The sequence below is a fragment of the Nicrophorus vespilloides genome, unplaced genomic scaffold, assembly GCF_001412225.1.
Source record: "Nicrophorus vespilloides isolate i.1.1-1 unplaced genomic scaffold, Nicve_v1.0, whole genome shotgun sequence".
NCBI classification, from domain to species: Eukaryota; Metazoa; Arthropoda; class Insecta; order Coleoptera; family Silphidae; genus Nicrophorus; species Nicrophorus vespilloides.
In genome coordinates this window covers 1-23,330 of record NW_017096179.1, presented here as the reverse complement: position 1 = coordinate 23,330, position 23,330 = coordinate 1, and the positions used below count along the sequence as shown (strand labels likewise).

The 23,330-nt window shown below is 40.2% G+C and overlaps 6 protein-coding genes across 10 annotated transcripts; 2 read left to right on the top strand and 4 right to left on the bottom strand.

The window, feature by feature from the left end:
* Positions 1-449: 449 nt before the first annotated feature.
* Positions 450-2,532, bottom strand: LOC108569916 (GDP-Man:Man(3)GlcNAc(2)-PP-Dol alpha-1,2-mannosyltransferase). Its single transcript, XM_017931678.1, has 4 exons — positions 2,347-2,532; positions 2,039-2,269; positions 1,425-1,875; positions 450-1,361 (listed from the first exon to the last, which is right to left on the bottom strand). The coding sequence occupies exons 1-4, from the start codon at positions 2,367-2,369 to the stop codon at positions 615-617; spliced, it is 1,452 nt and encodes a 483-aa protein (XP_017787167.1). The 5' UTR covers positions 2,370-2,532; the 3' UTR covers positions 450-614.
* Positions 2,533-2,692: 160 nt separating this feature from the next.
* Positions 2,693-6,037, top strand: LOC108569913 (protein suppressor of white apricot-like). Its single transcript, XM_017931673.1, has 9 exons — positions 2,693-2,960; positions 3,017-3,192; positions 3,244-3,407; positions 3,465-3,672; positions 3,729-3,823; positions 4,361-4,589; positions 4,641-5,468; positions 5,521-5,797; positions 5,850-6,037. The coding sequence occupies exons 1-9, from the start codon at positions 2,782-2,784 to the stop codon at positions 5,950-5,952; spliced, it is 2,259 nt and encodes a 752-aa protein (XP_017787162.1). The 5' UTR covers positions 2,693-2,781; the 3' UTR covers positions 5,953-6,037.
* LOC108569915 (amidophosphoribosyltransferase-like) lies at positions 6,005-8,238 on the bottom strand. 2 transcript variants are annotated; one of them, XM_017931677.1, is made up of 5 exons: positions 7,767-8,238; positions 7,085-7,628; positions 6,703-7,029; positions 6,539-6,644; positions 6,005-6,475 (listed from the first exon to the last, which is right to left on the bottom strand). In XM_017931677.1, exons 1-5 carry the CDS (start codon positions 7,946-7,948, stop codon positions 6,090-6,092), a joined length of 1,545 nt encoding a protein of 514 aa, XP_017787166.1. In that variant the 5' UTR covers positions 7,949-8,238; the 3' UTR covers positions 6,005-6,089. The 2 variants fall into 2 exon arrangements, with proteins under 2 accessions (XP_017787166.1, XP_017787165.1); XM_017931676.1 differs by having other exon boundaries at positions 6,703-7,055; positions 7,120-7,628; positions 7,767-8,171.
* Positions 8,239-10,199: 1,961 nt separating this feature from the next.
* On the bottom strand, positions 10,200-13,427 carry LOC108569917 (RILP-like protein homolog). Of its 4 annotated transcripts, XM_017931680.1 has the most exons (8): positions 12,873-13,427; positions 11,866-12,120; positions 11,611-11,808; positions 11,377-11,552; positions 11,175-11,279; positions 10,975-11,070; positions 10,604-10,764; positions 10,200-10,551 (listed from the first exon to the last, which is right to left on the bottom strand). In XM_017931680.1, exons 1-7 carry the CDS (start codon positions 13,191-13,193, stop codon positions 10,650-10,652), a joined length of 1,266 nt encoding a protein of 421 aa, XP_017787169.1. In that variant the 5' UTR covers positions 13,194-13,427; the 3' UTR covers positions 10,200-10,551; positions 10,604-10,649. The 4 variants fall into 4 exon arrangements, with proteins under 4 accessions (XP_017787169.1, XP_017787168.1, XP_017787171.1 ...); XM_017931679.1 differs by lacking the exon at positions 10,200-10,551 and having other exon boundaries at positions 10,559-10,764; positions 12,873-13,426; XM_017931681.1 differs by lacking the exon at positions 10,200-10,551 and having other exon boundaries at positions 10,677-10,897; positions 12,873-13,426.
* Positions 13,428-15,056: 1,629 nt separating this feature from the next.
* Positions 15,057-17,557, bottom strand: LOC108569914 (phenoloxidase 2-like). The gene is made up of 7 exons (XM_017931675.1): positions 17,412-17,557; positions 17,159-17,351; positions 16,879-17,102; positions 16,363-16,818; positions 15,688-16,309; positions 15,402-15,634; positions 15,057-15,336 (listed from the first exon to the last, which is right to left on the bottom strand). Exons 1-7 carry the CDS (start codon positions 17,523-17,525, stop codon positions 15,124-15,126), a joined length of 2,055 nt encoding a protein of 684 aa, XP_017787164.1. The 5' UTR covers positions 17,526-17,557; the 3' UTR covers positions 15,057-15,123.
* Positions 17,558-19,167: 1,610 nt separating this feature from the next.
* Positions 19,168-21,524, top strand: LOC108569918 (serine/arginine-rich splicing factor 1A). The gene is made up of 5 exons (XM_017931684.1): positions 19,168-19,509; positions 19,744-19,943; positions 20,014-20,186; positions 20,385-20,578; positions 21,399-21,524. The coding sequence occupies exons 1-4, from the start codon at positions 19,343-19,345 to the stop codon at positions 20,541-20,543; spliced, it is 699 nt and encodes a 232-aa protein (XP_017787173.1). The 5' UTR covers positions 19,168-19,342; the 3' UTR covers positions 20,544-20,578; positions 21,399-21,524.
* The last annotated feature ends 1,806 nt before the right edge of the window (positions 21,525-23,330 follow it).

Genomic DNA, 23,330 nt, shown 5'->3' with positions numbered 1-23,330 from the left:
CATGTTTTTTTTTTTTCCAATTTCCTAAGATTAGTACAAACTCCACTAATATTTAACTGCTCACAAACAATCAAAGTAAACGTAGCAAGAATATTGTTTTCCTATCCAAATTAAATTTCGATTAATTCCATGTTTTTGAAAAAAACTGCAGTAACATTTACTGAAATCGTCAAGTTGATGATGCAGTCGCCATGGAACCATAACTATTAATAGTACTGTTACCAAGGCAACTGAAGATTGTTTGAAATGTCCAAGGAAACGAGGAGCGTCGCGACGCTCCAGGTGGCGCTATCTTTCGTCCAAATACACTTGTTATGGAAAACTCGATTAAAGAAGGAAATCTATAACATTATCAAATTAAAGAATGATTTAGTCTAGTTAAGTGAATAGGTAAAGATTAATAAATTTCTGAATATTTTTGATTGTTGGTTTAAATCAAACTGCGTTCTTTCGATTTATATAGTTTCCATTACATTTTTTAAAAAGATATACAAAACTGGAAATAAATACAGTCGTTGGAAGGTAGCGAAAAAAAAACATGCATGCATTCCAAAGCTAATAAATTATATAAATTACATTTAGAAAATAACAGTGTGTAAAAAGAAATTGAAGTCTCAATATTGGAAGAGCGGCTCCACGGCCCTCAAGATCTCTGCTTCGAATTTCTTGGTGGAGAAGCGATCCACGGAGGCTCTGGCCCTCTCCCTGATACCCATAATCGCCACCTCTTCCATCTCCAGGATAGTCTTCAAAGTGTGAGCGTATTCCAATGGAGTGACAGCCAAGAAACCCAATCTGGATCCTTCCGAAGTCTCGATAATATCCAGAAGAGGACCACCCGATCTGTGAGCGACGGTCATCAGACCGGCGGCCAGCTGCTCGACGACGCTGATCCCGAAATGCTCGTCGATCATGGTGTGTATGCCGATCTGAGCGTACTCCAGTTCTTTGAGCAGATCTTGATAGCTTATGTTCACCTTAAACTCGACGTTGTTCTCCAAGCTGAGATGCTTGCTGAGATCGACGAGATCCTTGACGAGCTTCTTGTCGTCCTCGTTGCGGCAGCCGCCGCACATCACCAAAGTCACGTTGGCGAAGAGTTGGTCTGGAATCAATTCGCGAAGCTCGTACAGAGCTTGCAGCTGTAACGGATGATCCTTTTCGGGACGGAATTGAGAGAGGGAGAGTATCCGGATGTTCGCCTTCTTAGCTTCATCCTTGGGTAGCTTCACCAGATGACTTACGTCGCAAGGAGGATAGATCAGATGCATGGGTTTATTCCAAAGGACGGTCAAATGTTCCATGGTAAAAGTCGAGTTCACCATGGTCAAATCGCAGAATTGCCCGGCGAACGAGTAGGCCTACAACAAAAAAACCAATTACAAATGATTATTTTTGTCAATAACATGCAAGAATGTTATTACCGCAGCGAACATTCTGTAATAAACCAGTTTTCCGTATGTTAAGAAAGGGCTTTTGGCGATGTAGCTTCGATTATTGTACATGGATCTACGACTAGAGACCTTCTCGATCATATCTGTGGTTATTGTCGGATAATGAACGTAGGACGCGGTCTTGCATCCAGCGATGACCTTGAACACCAGGAGGGTGAAGGAGAACCCGGTGGTATCGATGAAGATGTCCGGATTGAGTTGTCCCAGAGCCTCGAAGGCCAAACATATCGATCCCAAAGCTTGTCCGAGAAGCGTCAGTATCGGATATCTGGCCGCCTCCAAACCCGACCTCTTGTGCAGATAAACAATCTTGACTTTCGGGTCAACCTTAACGTTCAAATTACTGGCGACTCTCTGCAGAATCTCGGAGGGCGTTGCCTCGACGTCCCCGGTAAAGACAGAGATCTCAGCAGTTGGATACCTGAAAGACAAACATTAAAATCTGTAATCTTGTAAGACAATGCAATTGTATTAGATGTAATGATCTCAGATTAATCAATTAAAAAAAAAATAAATACAGCTTCACCACCTATAGACAACTCATTGAACTATCTGATAAAATCAATAATCCTCTGGTCAATTACCTCTTCTGGAGTGTTTGTATCGCCACCCAAAGCACTTTCTCTCCACCACCTAGAGCATTGCAGTACGGATGGAAGAAAGCCACCTTGAGCTTCTTGGGATTCGCCTTTGCTTTGTATATGCAGTATTTGAGTCTCAGCAACACTAGCATTGCGGGTACAACAATAGTTAAGATTGTCAGTATGCAGAGAAACAGAACGAGCAACATTTTCAGTGTGAGGAAAGTCTCGAACCTGAAACAGAAAAGAACATATGCTTATTACAAACTTTTCTTCCAACTCTTGCAACGGTTTATAGAAATGCTGCTTACATGAATGAAATTATCTCCTTCATGTTGGAATTGACGATGCGATTTGGTCGAACTGGAATTTAGAAGCTTTCCCGGAGATTCTTATTGGCCTATCGTTGGAATTGTTTGTGTATTTGCTGATGAAAACAGGAGCAAAGTACCGACGTCTGCCAAAGCCTAACAGCTGATAGCAAGGGTTGATCGATGTGTTGCCTACTTCGCTCGATAACTTTCTTCTACTTCTTAAACTCAATTATACTTAACAATGAGTATTTATATGAAATGTAATTGTGTTTATCTGTCTTTAAACTTTCCGTTGCGTAAATGTTTTGTATTTTAAATGAGGTAATTAAGTGATTTGTGGTTTTGTTCGTATGCTATGTTCATGTGGTTGGGGGTAGGAGATCATGAAGTGTAGTGTCAACAACAGAATTGAAAAAGGTGAAGATTTGAAACATGTCGAAATGGAGCGAGACTGGAATTTTGAGGAAGAAGCAGGTGAAGGATAATTTCGATGATCTCCTGGTGTTTGGATACGCCTGCAAGTTGTTTAGGGATGACGAGAAGGCCCAATACATCGATCAGGGCAAACACCTAATCCCATGGATGGGAGATGAGAAATTAAAAATTGATAGGTTAGGAGTGATGTTTATCAATTTGATGTATTTGATGATAATGTTTTGTTTTCCAGGTACGATGGCAGAGGTGCTTTATCCGATTTGTCCTCCTGCGAAGCCTCTAAGGAAGGCTACCATGCAACGAGATGGCTAGATCTGAGTGATGCAGATAGGAAGTTGGAGCAGCGCTGTGATGAAGAGAGGTATTACTCTCTGCACACCAACGAAGAGGAGGAAGCCTTGTATAAAGGTAAATCCAATAGATTTACTTTATATTTCGATATTATTGATTTTATTGCAGAGGAAGCATTGAAGAGACAGAAAGCCAATGAATATAGTTATAGTTATGATGTACCTCAGGACCCTGATAGGGAAAGCTCTCAAGAATCCATTCCCACCTGTGAGGAAGAAGTCAAAGCCTACATTCCTCCACCTGAACTTGACGTGCCTGCTGACATAGATATTGTATGTGAAGATTTGCAGCTGAACGAGAACATACATTTAATTTTTTTTACAATTCAGCCTAAAACTATGAAAGAGAATGCTAGGATTGAGAAGACTGCACTGTTTGTGAGCCAGCAAGGACCCCAGATGGAGATCCTCATTAAAGCCAAGCAGGCTGAGAACCCTCAATTCAACTTCATGAACCAAAGCGATGCGCTCTACAAGTACTACAGGCACGTCCTCTCCGCAATCAAATCCGGACGATATAAGACCCACAGCCAGAAAGGTTTCGAACGTTGAACGTTCAATTTGTGTTTGTACTAATAGAGCGATGATTTTCAGAGGAATCGGCGGCCAAAGAGGAGCAGCAAAAGGAAGACAGCCAGAGCGCGGAAGAGGACTATTTGCATCCGAGTTTGGCGCCGGTCACGCCGCTGGTAGGTTCACATCATGAGACTATTCGTTTGCCTAATTCGATTTTAGCAGTTTTATGTAAATCTTTATTTAGTGTATTGTTTCTCCGAGAAGTGTCGAACAAAACTAGTAAAATGTCAGTGGTTAAAATAGCAAATATTTATATAACAAAAAAAAAAATAGAACGGATGTTGATCATATGGTATGTCTTTTATTTAACTCAATATAATATTATAAAATATGTCTGTGACTTTAGTGGTACTCTCTACTTGACGATATTTACTCATACTGTGTTTTTCTCTTCTGTTTGCAGGTCGTATGTTGTTATAAAGAAAGCACTGCCCCTCTCAAAAATGCGCCCCAATTTTATACTTTATTATATTTATATATCTTCCTTCCACTTAATTTTTGTTGATCTATTATTATTTTTTTTTTTCTTCAAATTCTCAATTCTAATTCGATGTGTTGCAAAAAAAAATTAATAATAACTTCGATTCGTTTCGGATGAGTGCGGTTCTTCGGTGCTTAAAAATCCTAATTCTGTGGTATTTGTCGTGCAGGTGACTGCGCCTCCGAAGATTCCGCAAATCCCATACAAACCGGCGGCGGACTGCGCCTACGCGCAATTGGTTACCAGGATACAGGGCACCGCCCCGCAGGTCGTCCAGGAAGAGCCGACTCCACCTCCAGCTCAAATACCGCAGGATCAGCAGCAATACTACCAGTACTGCTACTCCATGCAGTATTACGAATACTACAAGCAGATCGCCCAACAATACGCCGCACAAGGTACTCCAGAATCCTCACAAAAGATTGTCGTAATTATTTTATGTATTTTAGCTAACTGCGATGTGCAGACTTTGGTGCAGAATCCGCAGATGCAGGAGAGGATACAGAGTCAAGCTGCGCATTACGCGCAGGCGTCCTGCAATCAGTACATGCAGCAGAACGCCTACAATACAGCTTCGAATTCGCAGGTGGAGCGACCACCGGAACCTCCGAAACCGCCCGAAAAGAAACCGGTGGTGAAAACGAATCCTCTCCTCAGTTTGGTGCACTACAGCAGCGATTCCGATGAGGATGAGGACGCCGAGGAACAGCAGATTGAGAAGTCTGTTAGTGATAAAAGTAAAGACGAGAAGATGAGTTTTGTCGTTCCGCCCGACGACAAGGCCGCCATCATCGATAAAATGGCCAATTACGTGGCGAAGAATGGGGACGAGTTCGAGACTATAGTCAGGGCCAAAGACGACGATCGCTTCGACTTTGTTCGCGAATCGCACAAGTACTATAAATTTTACAGGCATACCATTGACGTGTATCGGAGCAATTTGTCGTCAAAATCATCCAAAGAGAAGAAAGTCATTGCGCCAGTATCGTTTTCGATCAAGAAACCCAAGGAGGAGACTTCTAAAGAAATCAAGAGCGCGCTTCCGCTTGAGAGCGACGAGGAGGAGATTGCACAGGAGGAGGAAGAAACGAGTGTTCCTAGCGAAATTGTTCCGGAATCAACGCAGCAAGAGACGCCAGTGGTGGAGGAGAAGCAACAGGAAGAAAGTCAGGAGGAGACGCAGGGTAATGGGAAACCGTTCATGGATGGGGACGATCCCATCTTGGAGATGATTGATCTGACGGACGATTTGGAAGAGAGACGCGACGCTCGCAGAGGTACAATATTGGATACTCAACTGTAACAATTAATTCAATTTAAAATATTTAGCTGAAGATAAAATAAAGGACAAGATAGCGTTGGCAGCCAAGGAGCGTTTGGTGTCGTCGACGCGACCGAAGGATCGCGCTCTGCAGATGGACAGGCGCAAAAGGGCGGCGATGTTCCTGAAGATGAAGAGCGAGAACACCGAGGATAGTAGAACCATCACGCGCACGGAGGATGACGAGAAGAAAGAGGAGATTTTAAAGATCGACGATTCCGAATCAGAGGACGGCGAGATTAGACAGAGCAAACGATCGCACAAAAGGAAAAAGTCACATAAACGGTATGAGTTTTTATTTATTTAGTCATTCAGATAATGATTGATTGAATTAAAGGAGAAGGAGCACGACCAGGCGAGAATCCAAGTCGCACAGGAAGAAGTCGAAAAAGCGGAGGAGACGATCGTCTTCGCGCAGCTCGTCCAGCAGCACCACGTGATAATCAAAATGGATACGCTTAAGTCTTAAGATTTGTATATTTTGTAGAAGAAATGCATCGACGCTATTTATTTTTATCAGTGATTATAAACGTGTAAAAAAAGAGATAAGTAATTTATGAAGAAAGATATGCTGTTGCTACCAATCCAAATCCTCCGGAACTCCACCGGGATACACGCCGGTCAAGCAAGCGGTGCAATGTCCCAGATCGTTGCCCTTATCCTTGATATCTCGTTGCACGGCCGTCACCAAACCGTCAACGCTCAAGTACTGCAAACTGTCTGCTCCCACCTCCTTCGCCAATTCCTTGCAGTCCAGAGAGTTGGCGATGAGCTCCTTCTTCGTGGGTATGTTAATACCCATGTAGCATGGATACCTGAGCGGCGGACTGGCTACGCGGATGTGAACCTCCTTGGCGCCGGCTTTCCGCAGCAATTTGATGATCTGACCTATGGTGTTTCCTCGGACGATGGAATCGTCGATGAGGATCACGCGTTTACCCATGACGTTGGTGGAAATCGGACCTTAAAGAAATTATCAGTCAAATTATCAAGAAATTTTAGTGAAGACACACAAAAAATACTCACTAAATTTCAGAGCGACGTTGAGTTGTCGCAGTCTGTTGCTGGGTTGGATGAAGGTGCGTCCGACGTACGTGTTTTTGGTAAGCAATTCTCCGAACGGAATTTTCGACTGTGAAATATTATTATTATTATTGGATTTTGTATGTAGTCGAATGAATAGAAGTTACTTGTCTGGAGAAGCCGTGCGCTGCCGCGTTTCCAGATTCCGGCACGGAACCGACAACGTCCGCTTCGACAGGATGTTCGATCGCCAGCTGCTCTCCGCACCTGAGGCGCACCGTGTAGACTTCCTGTCCTTCGAAGACGCTGTTGGGTCGGGCGAAGTACACGTACTCGAAGATGCAGAACGCCAACGACTTGTTCTCCGGCCTCGCGACGACTGAAATGGACTTGACGCCTTCGCGACTCATCTCGACGATCTCGCCCGGGAGGATCTCCCTCATGTACTGCATCGGGTTGAGGAAAGCGCAGGACTCCGACGAAACGATCCATCCATCATCGACGTCCTTGCCTGTAGATTCTAAACGCATTCGGATTCTTTATAGGGGATTCTGCGATGGAATTGGGTGAAGAAGTGTTTTCACCATCGAATGTGACGAATTTCCCTAAGCACAGCGGTCTGTTTCCGTACGGATCCCGTACCGCGTAAATCCTGTCCTTGAGCATAATGACGGCGGAATAGCTGAGCGGAGCCAGATGCATCAGATGCTTGATGCGAGCCGGCCAGTCGGGACCGTCGACTTCACCTTCTGGTGGAATCAAGCAGAGCGCCTGGCTGATGAGTTCGCTGTCGGAGTGCGTCGACAAACCGACGCCCCTATCCAAGACCTTCTTCCTCAGAGACGCGCAGTTCACCAGCTCCCCGTTGTGGGCGACCGCCAATGAACCGTGCATCGAGTGCACGACGAACGGTTGGCAGTTCACCGATTCCGATGCGGCGCTCGTCGAGTACCGCGTGTGTCCGATACCCAGATGTCCGACGAGATTCTTAATGTTATCCCCGTTGAAGATGTTCCTCACCAAACCCATACCCTTCTGGATGTGAAAGTGGTTGGAGCCTTCGCTGGTCACGATCCCACCGGATTCCTGCCCTCTGGAATAGAAACAAAACGTTATGCAACCAGACGAGCGTTTCGAAGAAATCAATTATAAAGCATCCCAATTAAAAAAAAAAGCATCCTCAAATTAACTCCACTTAAAATCTATTGTTAATTCTATTTAAATTTCTTACCTGTGCTGGAGCGCTTCCAATCCCACCAGGATCAGCTGAGCCACCTCGAAGTTGCCTGGTTCGGAAGCGCTCGAAGAGATCGCTCCGAAGACGCCGCATTCGTGGGTCAATCCCGAGGACACCTTCCCGCGTGCCTCCTTCCTCTTATCGAAATACGTCTTCTTCTGTGCACCGGTCGACATGTTTCTTCCTCGAGCGTACAAACGCGTGTATGTACTACACTACAACTAGAATCGGCACGTGTAGTATGTAGGTAGTTTAGTCGGAAGAGAGGACAAGAGCGAGAGAAACTGGTTTTTCTCTCGCTTAACTCACTCCTGCGCCTAATGCATCCTTGATCAAGTACGCAGTTTAAGGTCCCAATTTTTTTTCTTTCAGGTATAAAGAACGTCGTTGTGTCGGAGATTCAGCAAATGCGACTTAAGTAAATAGTGAAAGATTGAGCAATAAATATCCAAATTGCTTCATTCACTACAATAATTGTTACACAAAAGACGTCTAAATTGGATGCATTTATCATGTTATCATTCATCATTTTAAGAGAAATTAACACATACATTTGTTATTTGTAAAATATAAAAAATATTTAGTAGTTTTTAATTGACTAATTAATACACAAACATTTGTTACTACCTTATTCATTTATTTATTTATCATATAATATACACTTTGGCACTTTCTACAAAAACGTTTATACTTGATTTATAGTTTATTATTAATAAGTTTGTTTCTTTTTATTGAACCCACACTTTCAACGTGTTACTTTTATTATTAATATTATTATTATTTATATATACTCTATACATAAATCCAGTGCTCGTTTGCCTACCCTTAGAAAAAAAGAACAGTACATTCGTATATAATTATATAGTTACGTGTGTGTGTGTACATGATAAGAAAACACTGGTGTGAAATTGAGAGGACCCCGGAGAGTGGTGAAATCGAGACGCTCAAGACGAGAAACGGAAACAAACGACGATCTTGAGTTACGGAACGCTCTCATCGATCATCGACTCCATTACGCAAACTAATCACATTACATCCTAAACACTTCTCTTTTTTTTTTACTTCATCTTTAAACGCGCTAAGAATATACATTGAAATTAACGACATCGCAAAGAATACAGTAGTTAAATTAAATATACACTATAAAGTTTGTGGATTATATAAAACAAAATTATGTTTGTATACTTAAGTCTGTTCAAAGTTAAGCGCGTTTGTTTGTTATACAAACACGACTATTGACTTAAGTGCAGTAGCGTTTTCGCATCGACTTTATTTCTCACCCAATTCCACACACTTTCCTCATCATCAACCTCTCCTAACAAAACAATTGCCTCAATATGTATCGCTTTGATCCCAAACAATTCTCTCAATCATCTCTATCCAAGTCACAAATCTATCTAAATCATTGCAACATTGGAAAACAAATCACAATCATTGTCTAAACTATAAATATTTTCAGTATATCTAGATACATTTTTCATTCTTTCCAAAAATCAATGAAACCTGGATGCGATCCAAAATCGTGCATTTTGGCGCTTTGCGTCGGGGGGTTTGATGATGCAATCAAAATTAACGCTCTCGCCGCCCCTAAGTTTTAACGACGGGATTAATAATTACGTAACACCGTATGTGTGTGCTGAGGGTGAATTTACCACCGAAATCAGGTCACACGTTTTCACGGGAGAAGCGAATTAGATTGCATCTATTTTCGGGCGAGCGACGCCGCGGTCAAATATTGATCGACGGAGGGCGACGAAACAAAATAAACAACGAGAATGAGAAGAAAAAACGAAGAAATATGCACGGAAGAAGAAGAAACGGCGAGGGACACATTCATCCATCATCTTTTCCCTCGCGACGCAAAGCTATGCATTCGGTTACCTAGGAAACAAAAAACAAAAATCTGCTGTTTCGAGGTACGAAAAAAAAAACAAACTTGTTGCTAAGGAAAGATCACATAGTAAATGTGTATTAAACAAACGCGTTGCTTGAGAAATGAAATAATTATTAAAAGAAATAAAATTAGGTTAATGCGAAGAAAAAGTGTATTGCGAAAGAAGAAACATAGAATTCGCACGTCTAGGTGCGAAATATGAATATTACAATATATAAAATTGATTGAATAACAATAAGTAGGCTTGAGAAATTGTCAAATATTAGAAAGTCCATGTATGAAATAATTATGTTGAAATCAATTTTATTAATAAGAAAAATTGATTCAAATATATAATTGGTTGGCTTTGAGAAACAAAAGAAAATATAAATTGGAAAAAACAATTGTGGTACGTTGTCACGCAGTTTATTAAATGCCGTTGTATTAAGTCCATTAATAAATTAAATATACAAGAAAAACAAACAAACGAACAAAAATAATAGAAATATTTATATGTATATAAAAAAAAAATATATAATTTGGTATATAAAAAATAATAATAATAATAATAATGATGAATATTATCATTTAAAACATGACTGTTCAATTCGATAAAGCTTTCGTTTTAGATGGCTGAAGCGTACAATTAGTAATCGAATGTTTTGATAGAAAATATAATAAAATCGACGCACACAAGAAAACAATTTAAAAGTATAATTTCTGCACAAGTCGTTTCCAAAAACAAAACAAAACAAAACAAACGAAAACTCGGAGCACGCTTTATGAATTCTTTTAAAAACAAACAAACAAAAAAAAATCGTGGAGATTCGTGGAGGAGCCCATCCAATTGCTGCTGTGCCGAGATAATATTGTGCTCGTGTTTTGCATTATAAAGTTTGTTTGTTGCTGTTGATTTTTTTTTAGTTTCGCAAATGCAGAAGACATATTTTTACCTGACCTTGTCCAAGTGGAAGAAGTAGAAGAGGAAGAAGCTCGTGTCCACGTTAAACTGGTATAGGTTCGGTGGTCGCCGATAGAGCCATCTTAGATAGCGTGGATATGCTACGGCGATGAAAACCGCCGCCACTTCCGCTGCTCTCGGAGAATATCTTGCGAAAGCTGCAAAGGCATTTAACATTTTATTCTTGATCAGTGCGCGTGCTGAGAGGTGGTCGGTGCCGACGGTGTCTAGTGGGCTAGAAAGAAACATCGGTGTCATCGCAGAGACCTCAAGATCGAGCGAACCCAAGCTCTATAATAGACACATCACCAGAAGCGAAAATCGTTTACCGATAACCCTTTACAAATTTCTATTGATTTTTCACTTACAATTTCCTGATTCCCGACTCTGAGGATTTCTTCCACGGAGCGTCGTCCGGCTCGTACGGAAGCGGACCTTGCACCGGAGCGTCCTCGTTCAATGGCCTAAACACAATTAACAATTAACGAAACGAAATCAGAAAAATAGATCATCTAGAAGATATTAAATGTATTGCATGCGTCTTCGGTGAGATGTTGGAAGTACTTACTCGGAGAATATTGTCGAGGCTATGAGGCTGCTAGCCATCGTGTTGAATACTACACTGCACGCGTCCTCGTGTGTCTCAATGAACGCATCTGACTGACTGCTAGGACTTTTATGGAAATTGCAAAAGAAAAAAAGAGAGAGAAAAAAATAAAGTAAAAGAAGCCGAAGGATGCTACGGAGGAGCGCCTAACGTAACAACTCACGTCTCGACTTTTTCTTTGGGCCTGTACGTATCCAACTCGTCCTCCAGATCGCTCACCCTCGCCTTCAACTCGTTCCTCTCGTTCAGTATATCTTTCAGTTCGGCTGTGGTGAAGCGCGGTCTATTTGGATCGTCCAAATCGTAAACGGCCTTGTTGCTCGGAACAGGCGTATCGCACTGCAACAACAAATCCAAACAACAATAACGACACAATCATCCTTTCGAAAATCCTCACTTTAGATAGATCCTCGTTCTCCTTTTCGGCCAATCCGAGCCTCTGCCTCAAAGCTGTAACATCGCGATGCTGATCCTGCAGCTGCACCAGGAAATCTGCTCTCTCGTCGCACAAATTCCTCACCTGATTCTGAAGAACCTTGTGCTTCCTACGCAACTCCCTACTGATGCCCGTCAACCTGTCGACCTGCGACCTCAACTGCAAAAAAAAACAAATAATTAATATAAATTAAACATTTCATTTCAACAAATTTACCGTGTCTATGTCGCAGCTCTTATCCTGTATGGCCTTATCCTTGGTCCTGATTTCGTCGCGCTGCTTCTCCAAAGTGGCCTTCAACCTCTGCAGCATCGCCCCGTCGCAGATGACTTCGGTAGGAGAACGAGGTTCGTAATGCTGGCTGTTCTCGTGCTCCTTCACCAACCTCCTGTTCTCCCCCTGAAGCCGCGAAACCAGAGCCACGAGCTCTTTGGATTCCGAACGCCATTGATCTTCGATCGCCTCCAACTCCTAATTAATCAAAAAAACAATTAGCAACAATTCATCAAATTTCAAATAATATTATTATACGTTCATAATGCTTTAATTCAACTGTTATTATCTAACAGCACAACAACTTTATGTGAATCATTTCCGCGCATTAAATCTAACCGATTCAATGATAAAACAATTTTAATTGCAAGGACAAAAAAAAGCAATAAAAAAATAAATGAAGCAATTACAAACAAATTTATCTTGTATATTTATAAGTTAATAAGAAATTATTCTACGTTATCATATTGACAATGTTCACTTTTCTTATGAAGAATTTCCTTGATCTTGGATTTCTTTTTGAAATTCCATTTTAAAATGGTAAAGTAAATGAAAGTGCATTGATTTTTCGTGAAGCGTATTGAGATTTAATGCTCAGGAGGATGAGGAAATGCCAAAAATTGAAAAGGTCAAATTAACAGGGGAAAAGGTTTGATCAAAGTTCAAATGGAATTAACGCAGGAGAGTTGGCTTAGGTGAAATGTTGACAATTGCGTCAAGTGGAGCAGTTAATTAAGTTACGTGCTTCAAGGTTGATCAAATGGGAAGCAATTTGCTGGTGCACTGGAATCAACAAGGAAACGTCACTTACGTTTGTTATTCTTTTTTTTTGAAACGCATTACTCATTCTTTCTAAATAATCAAATGATGATTTAACCAGCTGATTTAGGTATTATTTTGCGATTTAAATTCAACAAGTAGAATTTCTAGTTTTCGATGATTTTATATACCTGATCGAATTTCTGTCGATACTCGGCCTTCTCGATCTTGTCGTTCTCCAGTTGCGAGATCTTCGCCTGAAGCTCGTACAGCTGGGTGTTCTCCCTCTCGTTACGTTGGGCAAGGCTCTCCAGCAGCTCCAAGGCGTTGATCACCTTCGGCAGGAGAACGGTCACGGCCTCCGCTCCGTACTGGTCGATGATCTTCTCGCATTCCTTCCCAATCTCTGAAGCTATGTCGTAGACGTCCACCACCGTCACGTCTCCGGTGACATCCTCCAAGTCGTTCATCATCGTCCTGCTCCTTGGCCGCACGAATCTGTGCTTTGGCATTTATAATTCACTTCGATTCTTACTCGCTCCTTCGTCTTCTACTGCTTTCCTTTCTGCAACGTCTTCGACGACTCAGATACGCGACGCCACTAGTTGAAGACACTGGATGAGCGGAGCGGAGAGGATCGAGAACGCCGTTACCATGCGTCACGACGAGGATAATACTTCTCGCTCATTATTCATGGCATTTGAAGCCATTCATTTTATTGATCAACGCTGGAGAAACGTCAGGCGCATTAGAACTACCCAACCTCCAACATCAAACCGTATGCAACACATCAAACACATACATTGCCTATTCCTGGTAACCGTTTTTCATTTCATGGAATTTCAGGAAACCTTTACAAATCCTAATAATTCTATAAATCCAATAATATCAAAACCACAAGCAACAATTCCAATAAAAATTTAAAAAACTTGTCAATTCTAACAATTGCATAAACTTTAATCAAACTTTGCAAAGCCTCCTACAATCAAATTTTAATAATTAAATAATGGCAAAGAGCAAAAACATTCCAAGAAAGTTATATTGTTGAAAACAGTTTTTTATAATTTTACGCATAAACCTTAAATAACTAGGATAATTGCTCAAAATTTGGTTTTTGCAAAATAATTTCTAACTTCTTAAACTGTTCCAACAATGAAAATCAGGTAAAAACTCCAATTCGCTGAGGGATGAACTGAAATTCAATAGATTTTTCTCATAACCATTCACAATTTTTACCTGCGTTCAGTACGAAACTGCACTTTTCGAAAACCGGTTGTAACTGAAAATGAATTATTTCCCTCAAAGCAAAACGCTCCGCTTTAATAACGAACCAACGTGTAAGTTAAAATTGACCTAATAAATCACACGTGTAATTAGAAAATTTAATTTTGAACTTTACAGTTTCCACCAGCAAACCAGACAACCCCGCTTATTACCTGGAATATTTCATAAGCGAAGATTTTATCGATTCGCTGACGATTCAAGCGAACGCAGGAAAGGACAAACATTTCACCGGAGATGAAATTCGCTGTTTTCTGGCTGTCCTTTATTTGTCCGGTTACTTGGACGTGGCGAGGAAGAGAATGCTTTGGGAGAGATCGCCGGATACGTATAATAGTTTAGTGGCGAATGCTATAGCTAGAGATAGGTTCGAGGCGATTTATTCGAGTTTGGAGGGTGGAAATTTTCTTAAGATTTTGGAAATGATCAACGAGACGTTTGTGGGGAATTGTTCGAAAGGTGAGAGGGAGTTTTGCGTTGGGAGAATTGGGAAATTTTGGGTGGGATCGGATAGGAGCGGTTACTGTCCGTATCTGTTGTTGGACGGGAGTAAAATCGGGCCTTGGGTTATCCTGGATTTCGCGTATAAATTGAAGAAGTTCGTTGCTTTGGAGGCGGTTAGTTTCGAGAATGTTCACGCTGATAATTCGTTGTTGTACGAGTTGGGGTATTTGGGGGTGAGGCCTTGTTTTGTTAAACGCGAGGTTTTGGAGATTGTTGAGAAGAATTTGTTGTGTAATCCGATTAAATATTTTGATAAGTCGATTGATTTTCGCGTCGCTTTGGATTTGATTATGAGCAATGCTTTCTTGCTTTACAAGAATGCGGGGAATTGTTTAGATTTGCTGAGTTTTAAGAGGAGTTGCGTGGTTTATTATTTGGAGAGATGCGCGAAGGTTGTTAACGTTGATAGGAGCGTTTCGTTTAAGAAGAGGATTGTTAAATCCGAGGCTAGGTATGATGGGTTCAATCATTACGTGGTGCCTCAAGCGAAGCAGACCAGGTGCGGCGAATGCTCGGCGAAGACGACCACCAGGTGCTGCAAGTGCGACGTCGGGGTTCACGTCAAGTGTTTCATGAGATTTCACACTGAATAATAATGCTTATGGAATATATTTTTTTGTAAAGCCGAAATTAACATGTTTTCTTTGTGTTCCCTTTCTAATTCTTGCGTCTAATTGTCCTATTGTTGTGTCTGATGATGCAATCTTGGACGCGCATGTTGGGCGTGAGGAACTGCTGCAGGTTGTCCACTCCGTTCCTCGGCATCCTGTCGAAGGGGTAGCCCATGGAACGACGATCCGGGTACTTCTTGTCCTTCAATCCGCAGAAGCTTGCAGCGTCGTTGCAAACTCCGGTCTCATCTTGATCGATCTGAATTACAGAAGAAATACGTTAAACGAAATGAATAATTTGTAAATTTTTTTTAGAGAACGCACCTTGTCCAAATCGTAGTTGGAAACCATGACGAAGAGTTGGCAGACGTAACCTTCCGGTGTTCCTTTAGGGAGGAGAAGATGTTGGGGCCATCCGCAGTTGCAGAAGTTGAATTGGGCCAAAGCGTCTCCACCTGTCGGGCGGTTCGTGTCCAGATCGCTGAAGGTCCTCTCGAACGGAATGGTGACTGAGCTCTGAGTGGACATCCTGGTGATGGTGTTCTTTCCAGCTTTCACTGCAAATCATCCAATTATGATTGATGTTAAATTGCAGAACGAAGATACGTACGGTTGACTTTGAATTTGTCGAGTTCGATGAACATGCTCTTCTGGTCCCTGAACAACCACGGGTTGCCTCTCTCGTCGAATTTGGGCGCGAGGAAGATCCTGCACATGCCCATCTTCGGGCTTCCCGAAGCGTTGTTGACGGTGATGTTGTAGGTGTACGGTTGATGCTGCAGATGAGTCAATCGGACGAAGACGGATCCGCGAGGTTGGAAGTCCATGCCGCGCGATAGATCGACGTCGGATTGTTGCCAGAAGGTGTTGATCTCGTTGGGTTTGCTTCCTTCTCCTTGCATCGACACGGAATCGACGGTGATGCCGGTGTAGTTCAACTGACCGACATTGTATCTGGGTAAAGTGGCCTTGTACTCCAAGAAGATGTCGTCGATGTACGAATGCCAGCGGTAGAACATCGGGTCTCTCATGGTTGTGGCGAAATCGCCCATAACACCAAAGTTCTCCAAATGCCTGTGATCTGGGTCGTGGATGTACGAGAGGAAGACGTGTCCCATGCCGTGGAAGTTTCCGTAAAAGTCGGGATTCGGAGACAAGATAGTGGATTCCAAAACGTTGCCCAAAACATCGATACCTTCGTTTTCCGTTAATGGTATTTGCTTTCCATCTCTCTGAAAATTGTTTAATTAAGACTTATTTTATAAGTTTAAGGTGAAGCACTGACATCCATGACGAATCCTGAATGGATTGCGCCGAAGATCCTGTCCCTCCAGCGCTCCAAAGCCGCCACGTCCATGACGATCTCATCCTGCTGACGGTTCAGGTTCTGCAGGACTTGATTGGAGACGCGAGCCGGGTACGTCCTGCTCGAAACGAGACTGTCCAATTTCGGGAAGTACGCCTCTTTGATGGGTTTCTCGAACTCGGAGTACTTGACGACACGCTTCAGCTTATTGCAGAGACGCTCCACGTTGTATCTGGCGATCAATTGATTGTGCATGTAATAGAACAGTTCACCGCGTCTGTCCTTGTTGACGATGCTCATAGCGGCGTTCGTCGGATACACCAGATGCCAATGCCAATGGTGAAGGTTAACACCGATGTCTTCACGCCAATAGGCGACTCTGTGCTCCTCATCCAAATCAGAAGCTGAGTAATCCCTTGGGATTTCGATTGGCATCTACACATAAAAATCAAGATCATCAACTGAATTCTTATTAATTTACAGTTAGTTAATTACTCTGGATCCGGTTGGAACGACACTGGTTTCCTCACGAGCCTTGGCGAAGATTCCACTTTGGAAGTACTTGTCGGGGAAGGTCTGCGCGAAGTTTGGTGGATTAACACCTTGCGTGTCCGGGCGATGGAGCAGAGCCACGGAGAAGGCGTAGACGAAGAGGTAAGGGTTGACACGATCGCGGCAGTAAACACCCAAAGATTGAAGCTCGTCCACGTTCTTTGCAGCTGCATTAATACAAGTTAATTACAATTACCCGATGGATATAACTGCATTTTTTTACCCATGAAGATGTTGATGAGTTCGGCAGCGATGTTCTGGTGCTTGGGTAGGAACAGGGAGAAGTTCTCGTGTCTTCCCAAACGCATGATGTTCGTCAGATTCGGCTCCTTGATGTCGACCAAACTGATCTTCTGCGAGGTCGCTTCACCGAAACGGCTCTCGAGCTGAGTCCCCAGCTGCTTGTACCTCTCCGGCTGTACACCGACAAATAGAAAACATAGTAAAAGTTCAATCACAGACTGCGAATTACTTACCAAGAATTTTGCGGGCACATCGAAGGCAACCGCGTTTTCGCCTTTCGGAACGAAGGACGGCTCCTGCGGCCTGTGGAAGAGGTACAAAAGGTTCTGCTTCTTGTCGGTGGCCATGGCTGTTCGAGTGATCTCTGCCTTCGTCGCTGCAGCGACTTCCATTTATACCAGTCCTCGTCGACCGCAGTTTCGGTGCAAAAACATCCTGCTGATAATCCACCTGCGGTTACGCCGATAAACGAAAAAAAATATACAAATATTGACGAGTGCAGGTTTATTGGTAACATCAACATTTTATTTTGGAAAAAAACTACAGTTTTCATCACCATCTATGCTTTTTATAAAGAATACTTCTCCTCCTTCGTTTCATCAGATTTCTTCGTAATATTTATCAATGCAATCATTAAAATTCATGAAATTGAACGAGATGTTAAACCTACCTTCAACTTCAACATCTTCAGTTAAATTCGACTGAATTACCTGCATACATTTTGTATATTTTGATGTAATGCAAACAGATTTTAGCAAAATTACATTTAATATATGAAAAGTATGCAAACTCTTTTGAGTTATCTTTAATTATTATTACGAGTCATGAAGAAAACTAGAAATGTCCACATTTTTCAATTATCTGCGAGATTCATGAAACAATAATGAATTATTTTATATTCATTTACAACTATTTCATCTAGTTGCTGTTGCAATTTTATTGTTTGTTGTCCGTTTCTAATGGTAACGTTGTTATCAAGGAAGTAACGATAACGACTTTCCTAAGTATAATGTATTTTTTTCGAACAATTATTTATCTAATTTTCAAAACAAATTAGAATCTTTAGATTTGTTTAATAATTTTATTAATTAACTTCAAATACTCAAAATTAATATGAATAATTTTATATAACTTTTCTTTATTTCTGTACATTTACATTATAATTTAGAAAAATCATAATTATTTAATAATTACACTCATATTGCAACAATAAATGCGTTAACTTTATTAAAGTTATTTCAAAATAAAATTTTCGTGATAATTTAAAAACTAAAAACTTTATTTTTTTATGATCGATTAATGAAAAATATTAAAAATAAAATAATTAATTTTATTCAAGTTATTTCTGTACATTTCCATTATAATTTTGAAAAATCATAATTAAATAATAATTACACTCATATTGCAACAATAAATGCGTTAACTTTATTAAAGTTATTTCAAAATAAAATTTTCGTGATAATTTAAAAACTAAAAACTTTATTTTTTTATGATCAATTAATGAAACATATTAAAAATAAAATAATTAATTTTATTCAAGTTGTTTGAAACGTTTAAAAATACGATTTTCTTAAAAGACACTCTGTATATTCTTGTTCCGCACGGCAACTTTCAATACACGTGTGTTAGTTTGGTTGCCGTTGAATCTTCAAAAGTTTAAGTAACACCAAAATAAAGAGGTAACGTACATTGTATTAGTTCTATATATTATATTTATTAATATGTTATCATGAATTATAGATGTTCTTGGTAAAAATGGAATTTATAATTCTTCTTCTTCCGGTAATGAATTTCCTTCTGGAAACCTCTTCACATTTAGCTGGGTCCTGTAAGATATCGGTAGGATCATTTACTATCTACAATAATTAAGCAGAGAGTTTAGAATGCTTGTAGAAGTGATTTAATTTAAGTTTTATGCTTTTAGTTGGTAGTTGTGTTTAGAAAGTGTTTTTTTTTTTTGGAAAATTTGTGTTGGTCGTTTCCGTGGTTGGCAACGTTGGAAAAACAATAAAAGAGGCGCGCGCGTCCCGGTAGCCATTTTGAGATCGGCTTTCGGTTTGGGTTGGAGAGTCGAATAGGAGAGAATAAAGAGAGAGAATCCATCGACTGTGTATTTTCATTCTGTATTTGCATTTTTTAATTTTAATTGTGAAAGTGTTGAAAGATGTCTCACAGCCGGAGCGACTGCAGAATATACGTGGGCAATCTGCCGCCAGACATCAGGACGAAGGACATCCAGGACCTTTTCTACAAGTTCGGCAAAGTGAACTTTGTTGACTTGAAAAACCGGAGAGGACCACCATTTGCATTCGTCGAATTCGAGGACGCCAGGTAAATATGACGAGAAACGTGCATCGTTCGAACGTTCATCAAAAAAAAGAAACATATCGAAGGAGTCGACCGAAAAGGCGCGCTTTGTGACTGCACAATCCCATGTTTTTAATTGATGGAAATAGTTGAAAAACGTAACCGGCGCGCGGCCATCTTTGATGTTGTTTTTTTTTTGTGTGTATGTGTGTGTCTGTGTTGTTATATACGCTCACGTTGATTTTGTTATGCTCGCAGGGATGCCGAAGACGCGGTGCACGCACGCGACGGTTATGACTACGATGGGTACAGGTTGAGGGTGGAATTCCCGAGAGGCGGTGGACCTGGTGGGTTCAGGGGTGGTCGCGGTGGAGGAGGCGGCGGTGGCGGTGGAGACCGCGGTCGCAGCTCACGTGGACCACCAGCGAGACGTTCCCAATACCGAGTTCTAGTGTCAGGTAACACGAAGAAAAAAGATAGAAGAAATCAACGATTTATTAACCTAAATTTCTACATTTCTTTGCTTAGGTTTACCGCCATCCGGTTCCTGGCAGGACCTTAAAGACCACATGCGCGAAGCCGGCGATGTCTGCTTCGCAGATGCCTTCAAAGACGGTTCGGGTGTTGTGGAATTTTTAAGATACGAAGACATGAAATACGCTATTAAAAAACTCGACGACTCTAGGTTTAGATCACATGAAGTATGTATCGAAAGCTTAAAGATTGCACTACCAGTTTTTCATATTCACAATTAAGTCGATTAGAAGTAATTTGTAAAAGTTTTCACACAAATACTTAAGTATTGAGATTTGGTATTGCAATCTTTATATGATTCAAACAATTAATGGATTGGATTTTGTTACTAATGTAAATGCGTGCTGTTCTGCGTTTGCTTTTAGGGTGAAGTGTCTTATATCCGAGTGAAAGAAGATCGCGGCGCTAGCGATCGTAAGTCGGGCGGACGTTCCCGAAGCCGTTCGTACTCGCCGAGGCGTCGGGGCACGCCCACTTACAGCCCAGTGAAACGCAGTTACACCCGAAGTCGTTCCCGTTCTTAATTTCAGACATCAGGAGCCTCGAGTTCAGGCTTCATGTACGTATATTAATTGTGTAAAGCATTATTATATATGAAACGAAATTAAGCTTTCTTTTTTTTGTTTTGTTCCAAGTTTTTATTGACTTAATTATTATTATGATTTTTTTTTTCTTTGACTTATTAATTTTTCTTATATAAATATATATATATTTGATCAAAAAAGAGGAAGTAACGAAACGAGAGAAAAAATATTTTTTAATTATTTAAATATTTCAACATTCCTAGCGCGCGTTCTATTATAATTATTATTATTTTCGTCTCTATTTCAATTATTGCTTCGAACAAACAACAAATTTAAACAAATCAAAAGCGTATTTTTTTTTTAAATTATTTCTGTCCAAAAGTTCTGATAAGTAATTAATATTTTTTTTCTCCAAACAACAAAAAAAAATAAATAATCAATCGTCTCGTTTGTTTACGCGCTGAGGGCAAATCGAACGGTGTAAAATTCGACCTGTGCAGTACAAAACAAAACAAAAAAAATAATAAGCGAAACAACACATTTTTTTCTCTTGCTTTTATTATAAATTTAAAACGTTTGCAACAAAGATTTGCGAAACGAATCTAAACTTGATTGTTGTTTAATGATTTTTTTTTGTCCCGTTTTGCCATCGGCGCGAAAACAATACTAGAATATATATGTGTATATATATATATTTTCATTGTTTTTTTTTTTAATTATTATTATCACTATTATTTTTCTTTCTTTCTTTATCAAATTCGACAAACAAAACAAAATTAATCAACAACCTGATGTAATAACCCTGATAGGATTCTAATGTATTTTTTCTTTTACCATATATCTTGCCGATGGCAGGAGAGTCGTAAAAAAAATAAAGAAATCTCTAAAGTAATACACGTTTATGAACTCAACCAATTTCACACACAACACGGAGCGAGGAGAGAGAGGAAGGATTGAATGTGCTTGAGAGAGAACAAAAAATAGGAAATTAGCAAAAAAAAACAGTAATTCGTATCAAAAAAATCAAAAAAAAAATCTGTAGCGGAGCTTTTGTTGCGAGGGCCTCGTCCTGCTTCTTCTTGCTTTGGAGTAAAGTTTTTGGAAAATTATAAAAGGAGGATCCGCTCCGGGGAGAAAAATTGATAGGATGATGAGGATGAGGAGGAGGTATACACACTAAACAGGGTAATATCATAAAAAAAAAATATCGAATTTGGAATTACTGTGTGTGGAACGGATGAAATTTCTGATATAATTTTTACCCTGTTTTCTGTGTGCCTGCGTTTAGCCCTAGCCCACTTCATCGCGGACAAATACCTAGGATTATTTGGGATAAATCAATCAAACAAAAAAAAGTAAACGAATTGAAAGAGGGTAAAGAAATTAGTATAAATCGCGCTCAGGAGGATACTCCGTGGGATAAAATTGCTCAGTAGGATAACTAAAGGAAGGCCTAGGAATTTGGATGAAGTGGACATTGAGGATGAGGATGTTGTATAAATATATATAAAAGGAGGATTAGGATCTTTGGATTTGTGTGCGTGTGTAAGAGAGGAAGGATTGTTCTCTGGGGATCTATCGTATCTATCTGAAAGAGAGAGAAAGAGCGAGCGAAGGCGGGATTATATACAAATTATATAAAAGAGTAGAGGAAAAAGAGGATATTAAGAGGATCGCAGTAGGAAATACGTACGTTTCTCTCTTTGGTGGTGTAGGATTCTCTGAACGAGGTTTTCCCCTCCATCCCCCCAGGTACAGCCAACTTTTTTTATTTTTACAATTTATTTCTATTTATTTAATTTGGACAAGCGCAAAGAATTATTTAACAATCTAAATTGCAATTCTTTGTAGTTTGTCCAAATCGTTGGGGCCGCTCCTTTGTAATTCCATTTAATGAATTTGAATCAATTGTATGTATAAATGGTTTTATTTTGGAGCCGCCCCCTCAAGCTTTTACTGTGGTGTGTTAATTAATGTCTGTGTGTTTCTTTTCTAATTAACTAACTTTGTGTGTGTGGACGTTGTTTCACTAACTGGATATGATCTGTGTTGCATTTTGCATGGACCGAATCGAATTTCCAATCGCCTTTTTGAATGAGTTTCAAATGCATGTGTAAACGCACACCATTCGTTGCTTTCACAACCACGCCCCCTTTTTCATTCAAGCTCCACCCATTGTTTTTTTTAAATTCACTAATTTTGCATGAATTCATTAATTCTTTTAATCAATTTATCATGCGCGAATTTATCAACCCTTCATCTGCTAACATTTATTTATTTTTTATCTCTTTTTTTTTTAGTTTCAGTGATATTTTTATATATAATTGTGTTTCGACAACAACAAAATATAGATTGAATAAAAATGAATATATTAGATTTTTGAAATAAACAACATTTCTCTTTTTATTTACAAATTTACTTAAAAAAAAATGAATCACACCACTTGTATATAAAATGTACAAATCCTTAGACCGAATGATGAAATAATTAAAAAATAAAAAAGGAATTAATACAACCGTATGACATCTTTAGCTTTTGCAGGGTAATTTGTGACGGGACACAATTGTATGTATAAATGGTTTTATTTTGGAGCCGCCCCCTCAAGCTTTTACTGTGGTGTGTTAATTAATGTCTGTGTGTTTCTTTTCTAATTAACTAACTTTGTGTGGACGTTGTTTCACTAACTGGATATGATCTGTGTTGCATTTTGCATGGACCAAATCGAATTTCCAATCACCTTTTTATGAATGAGTTTCAAATGCATGTGTAAACGCACACCATTCGTTG

What these genes read in the sequence shown, in the direction of transcription:
- LOC108569916 (XM_017931678.1), bottom strand. Translation starts at nt 2,369, where the DNA reads ATGAAGGAGATAATTTCATTCAT. An exon ending in AAGGAGATAATTTCATTCAT is followed by an intron (nt 2,270 to 2,346) that starts GTAAGCAGCATT and finishes TTTCTGTTTCAG; the next exon opens with GTTCGAGACTTTCCTCACAC. An exon ending in ATACAAACACTCCAGAAGAG is followed by an intron (nt 1,876 to 2,038) that starts GTAATTGACCAG and finishes TTTGTCTTTCAG; the next exon opens with GTATCCAACTGCTGAGATCT.
- LOC108569917 (XM_017931680.1), bottom strand. Translation starts at nt 13,193, where the DNA reads ATGCCAAAGCACAGATTCGTGCGGCCAAGGAGCAGGACGATGATGAAC. An exon ending in AGAACGAGGATCTATCTAAA is followed by an intron (nt 11,553 to 11,610) that starts GTGAGGATTTTC and finishes TTGTTGTTGCAG; the next exon opens with TGCGATACGCCTGTTCCGAG. An exon ending in GAGTCGGGAATCAGGAAATT is followed by an intron (nt 10,765 to 10,974) that starts GTAAGTGAAAAA and finishes ATGCCTTTGCAG; the next exon opens with CTTTCGCAAGATATTCTCCG.
- LOC108569913 (XM_017931673.1), top strand. Translation starts at nt 2,782, where the DNA reads ATGTCGAAATGGAGCGAGACTGGAATTTTGAGGAAGAAGCAGGTGAAG. An exon ending in GAGAAATTAAAAATTGATAG is followed by an intron (nt 2,961 to 3,016) that starts GTTAGGAGTGAT and finishes TTTGTTTTCCAG; the next exon opens with GTACGATGGCAGAGGTGCTT. An exon ending in TAAGACCCACAGCCAGAAAG is followed by an intron (nt 3,673 to 3,728) that starts GTTTCGAACGTT and finishes GATGATTTTCAG; the next exon opens with AGGAATCGGCGGCCAAAGAG.
- LOC108569918 (XM_017931684.1), top strand. Translation starts at nt 19,343, where the DNA reads ATGTCTCACAGCCGGAGCGACTGCAGAATATACGTGGGCAATCTGCCG. An exon ending in GTCGAATTCGAGGACGCCAG is followed by an intron (nt 19,510 to 19,743) that starts GTAAATATGACG and finishes TTATGCTCGCAG; the next exon opens with GGATGCCGAAGACGCGGTGC. An exon ending in CTAGGTTTAGATCACATGAA is followed by an intron (nt 20,187 to 20,384) that starts GTATGTATCGAA and finishes GTTTGCTTTTAG; the next exon opens with GGTGAAGTGTCTTATATCCG.
- LOC108569914 (XM_017931675.1), bottom strand. Translation starts at nt 17,525, where the DNA reads ATGGCCACCGACAAGAAGCAGAACCTTTTGTACCTCTTCCACAGGCCG. An exon ending in TCGTTCCAACCGGATCCAGA is followed by an intron (nt 16,819 to 16,878) that starts GTAATTAACTAA and finishes TTTTATGTGTAG; the next exon opens with ATGCCAATCGAAATCCCAAG. An exon ending in ATTCAGGATTCGTCATGGAT is followed by an intron (nt 16,310 to 16,362) that starts GTCAGTGCTTCA and finishes AACAATTTTCAG; the next exon opens with AGAGATGGAAAGCAAATACC.
- LOC108569915 (XM_017931677.1), bottom strand. Translation starts at nt 7,948, where the DNA reads ATGTCGACCGGTGCACAGAAGAAGACGTATTTCGATAAGAGGAAGGAG. An exon ending in CACCCAATTCCATCGCAGAA is followed by an intron (nt 7,030 to 7,084) that starts TCCCCTATAAAG and finishes GACGTCGATGAT; the next exon opens with GGATGGATCGTTTCGTCGGA. An exon ending in CAACGTCGCTCTGAAATTTA is followed by an intron (nt 6,476 to 6,538) that starts GTGAGTATTTTT and finishes AATTTCTTTAAG; the next exon opens with GTCCGATTTCCACCAACGTC.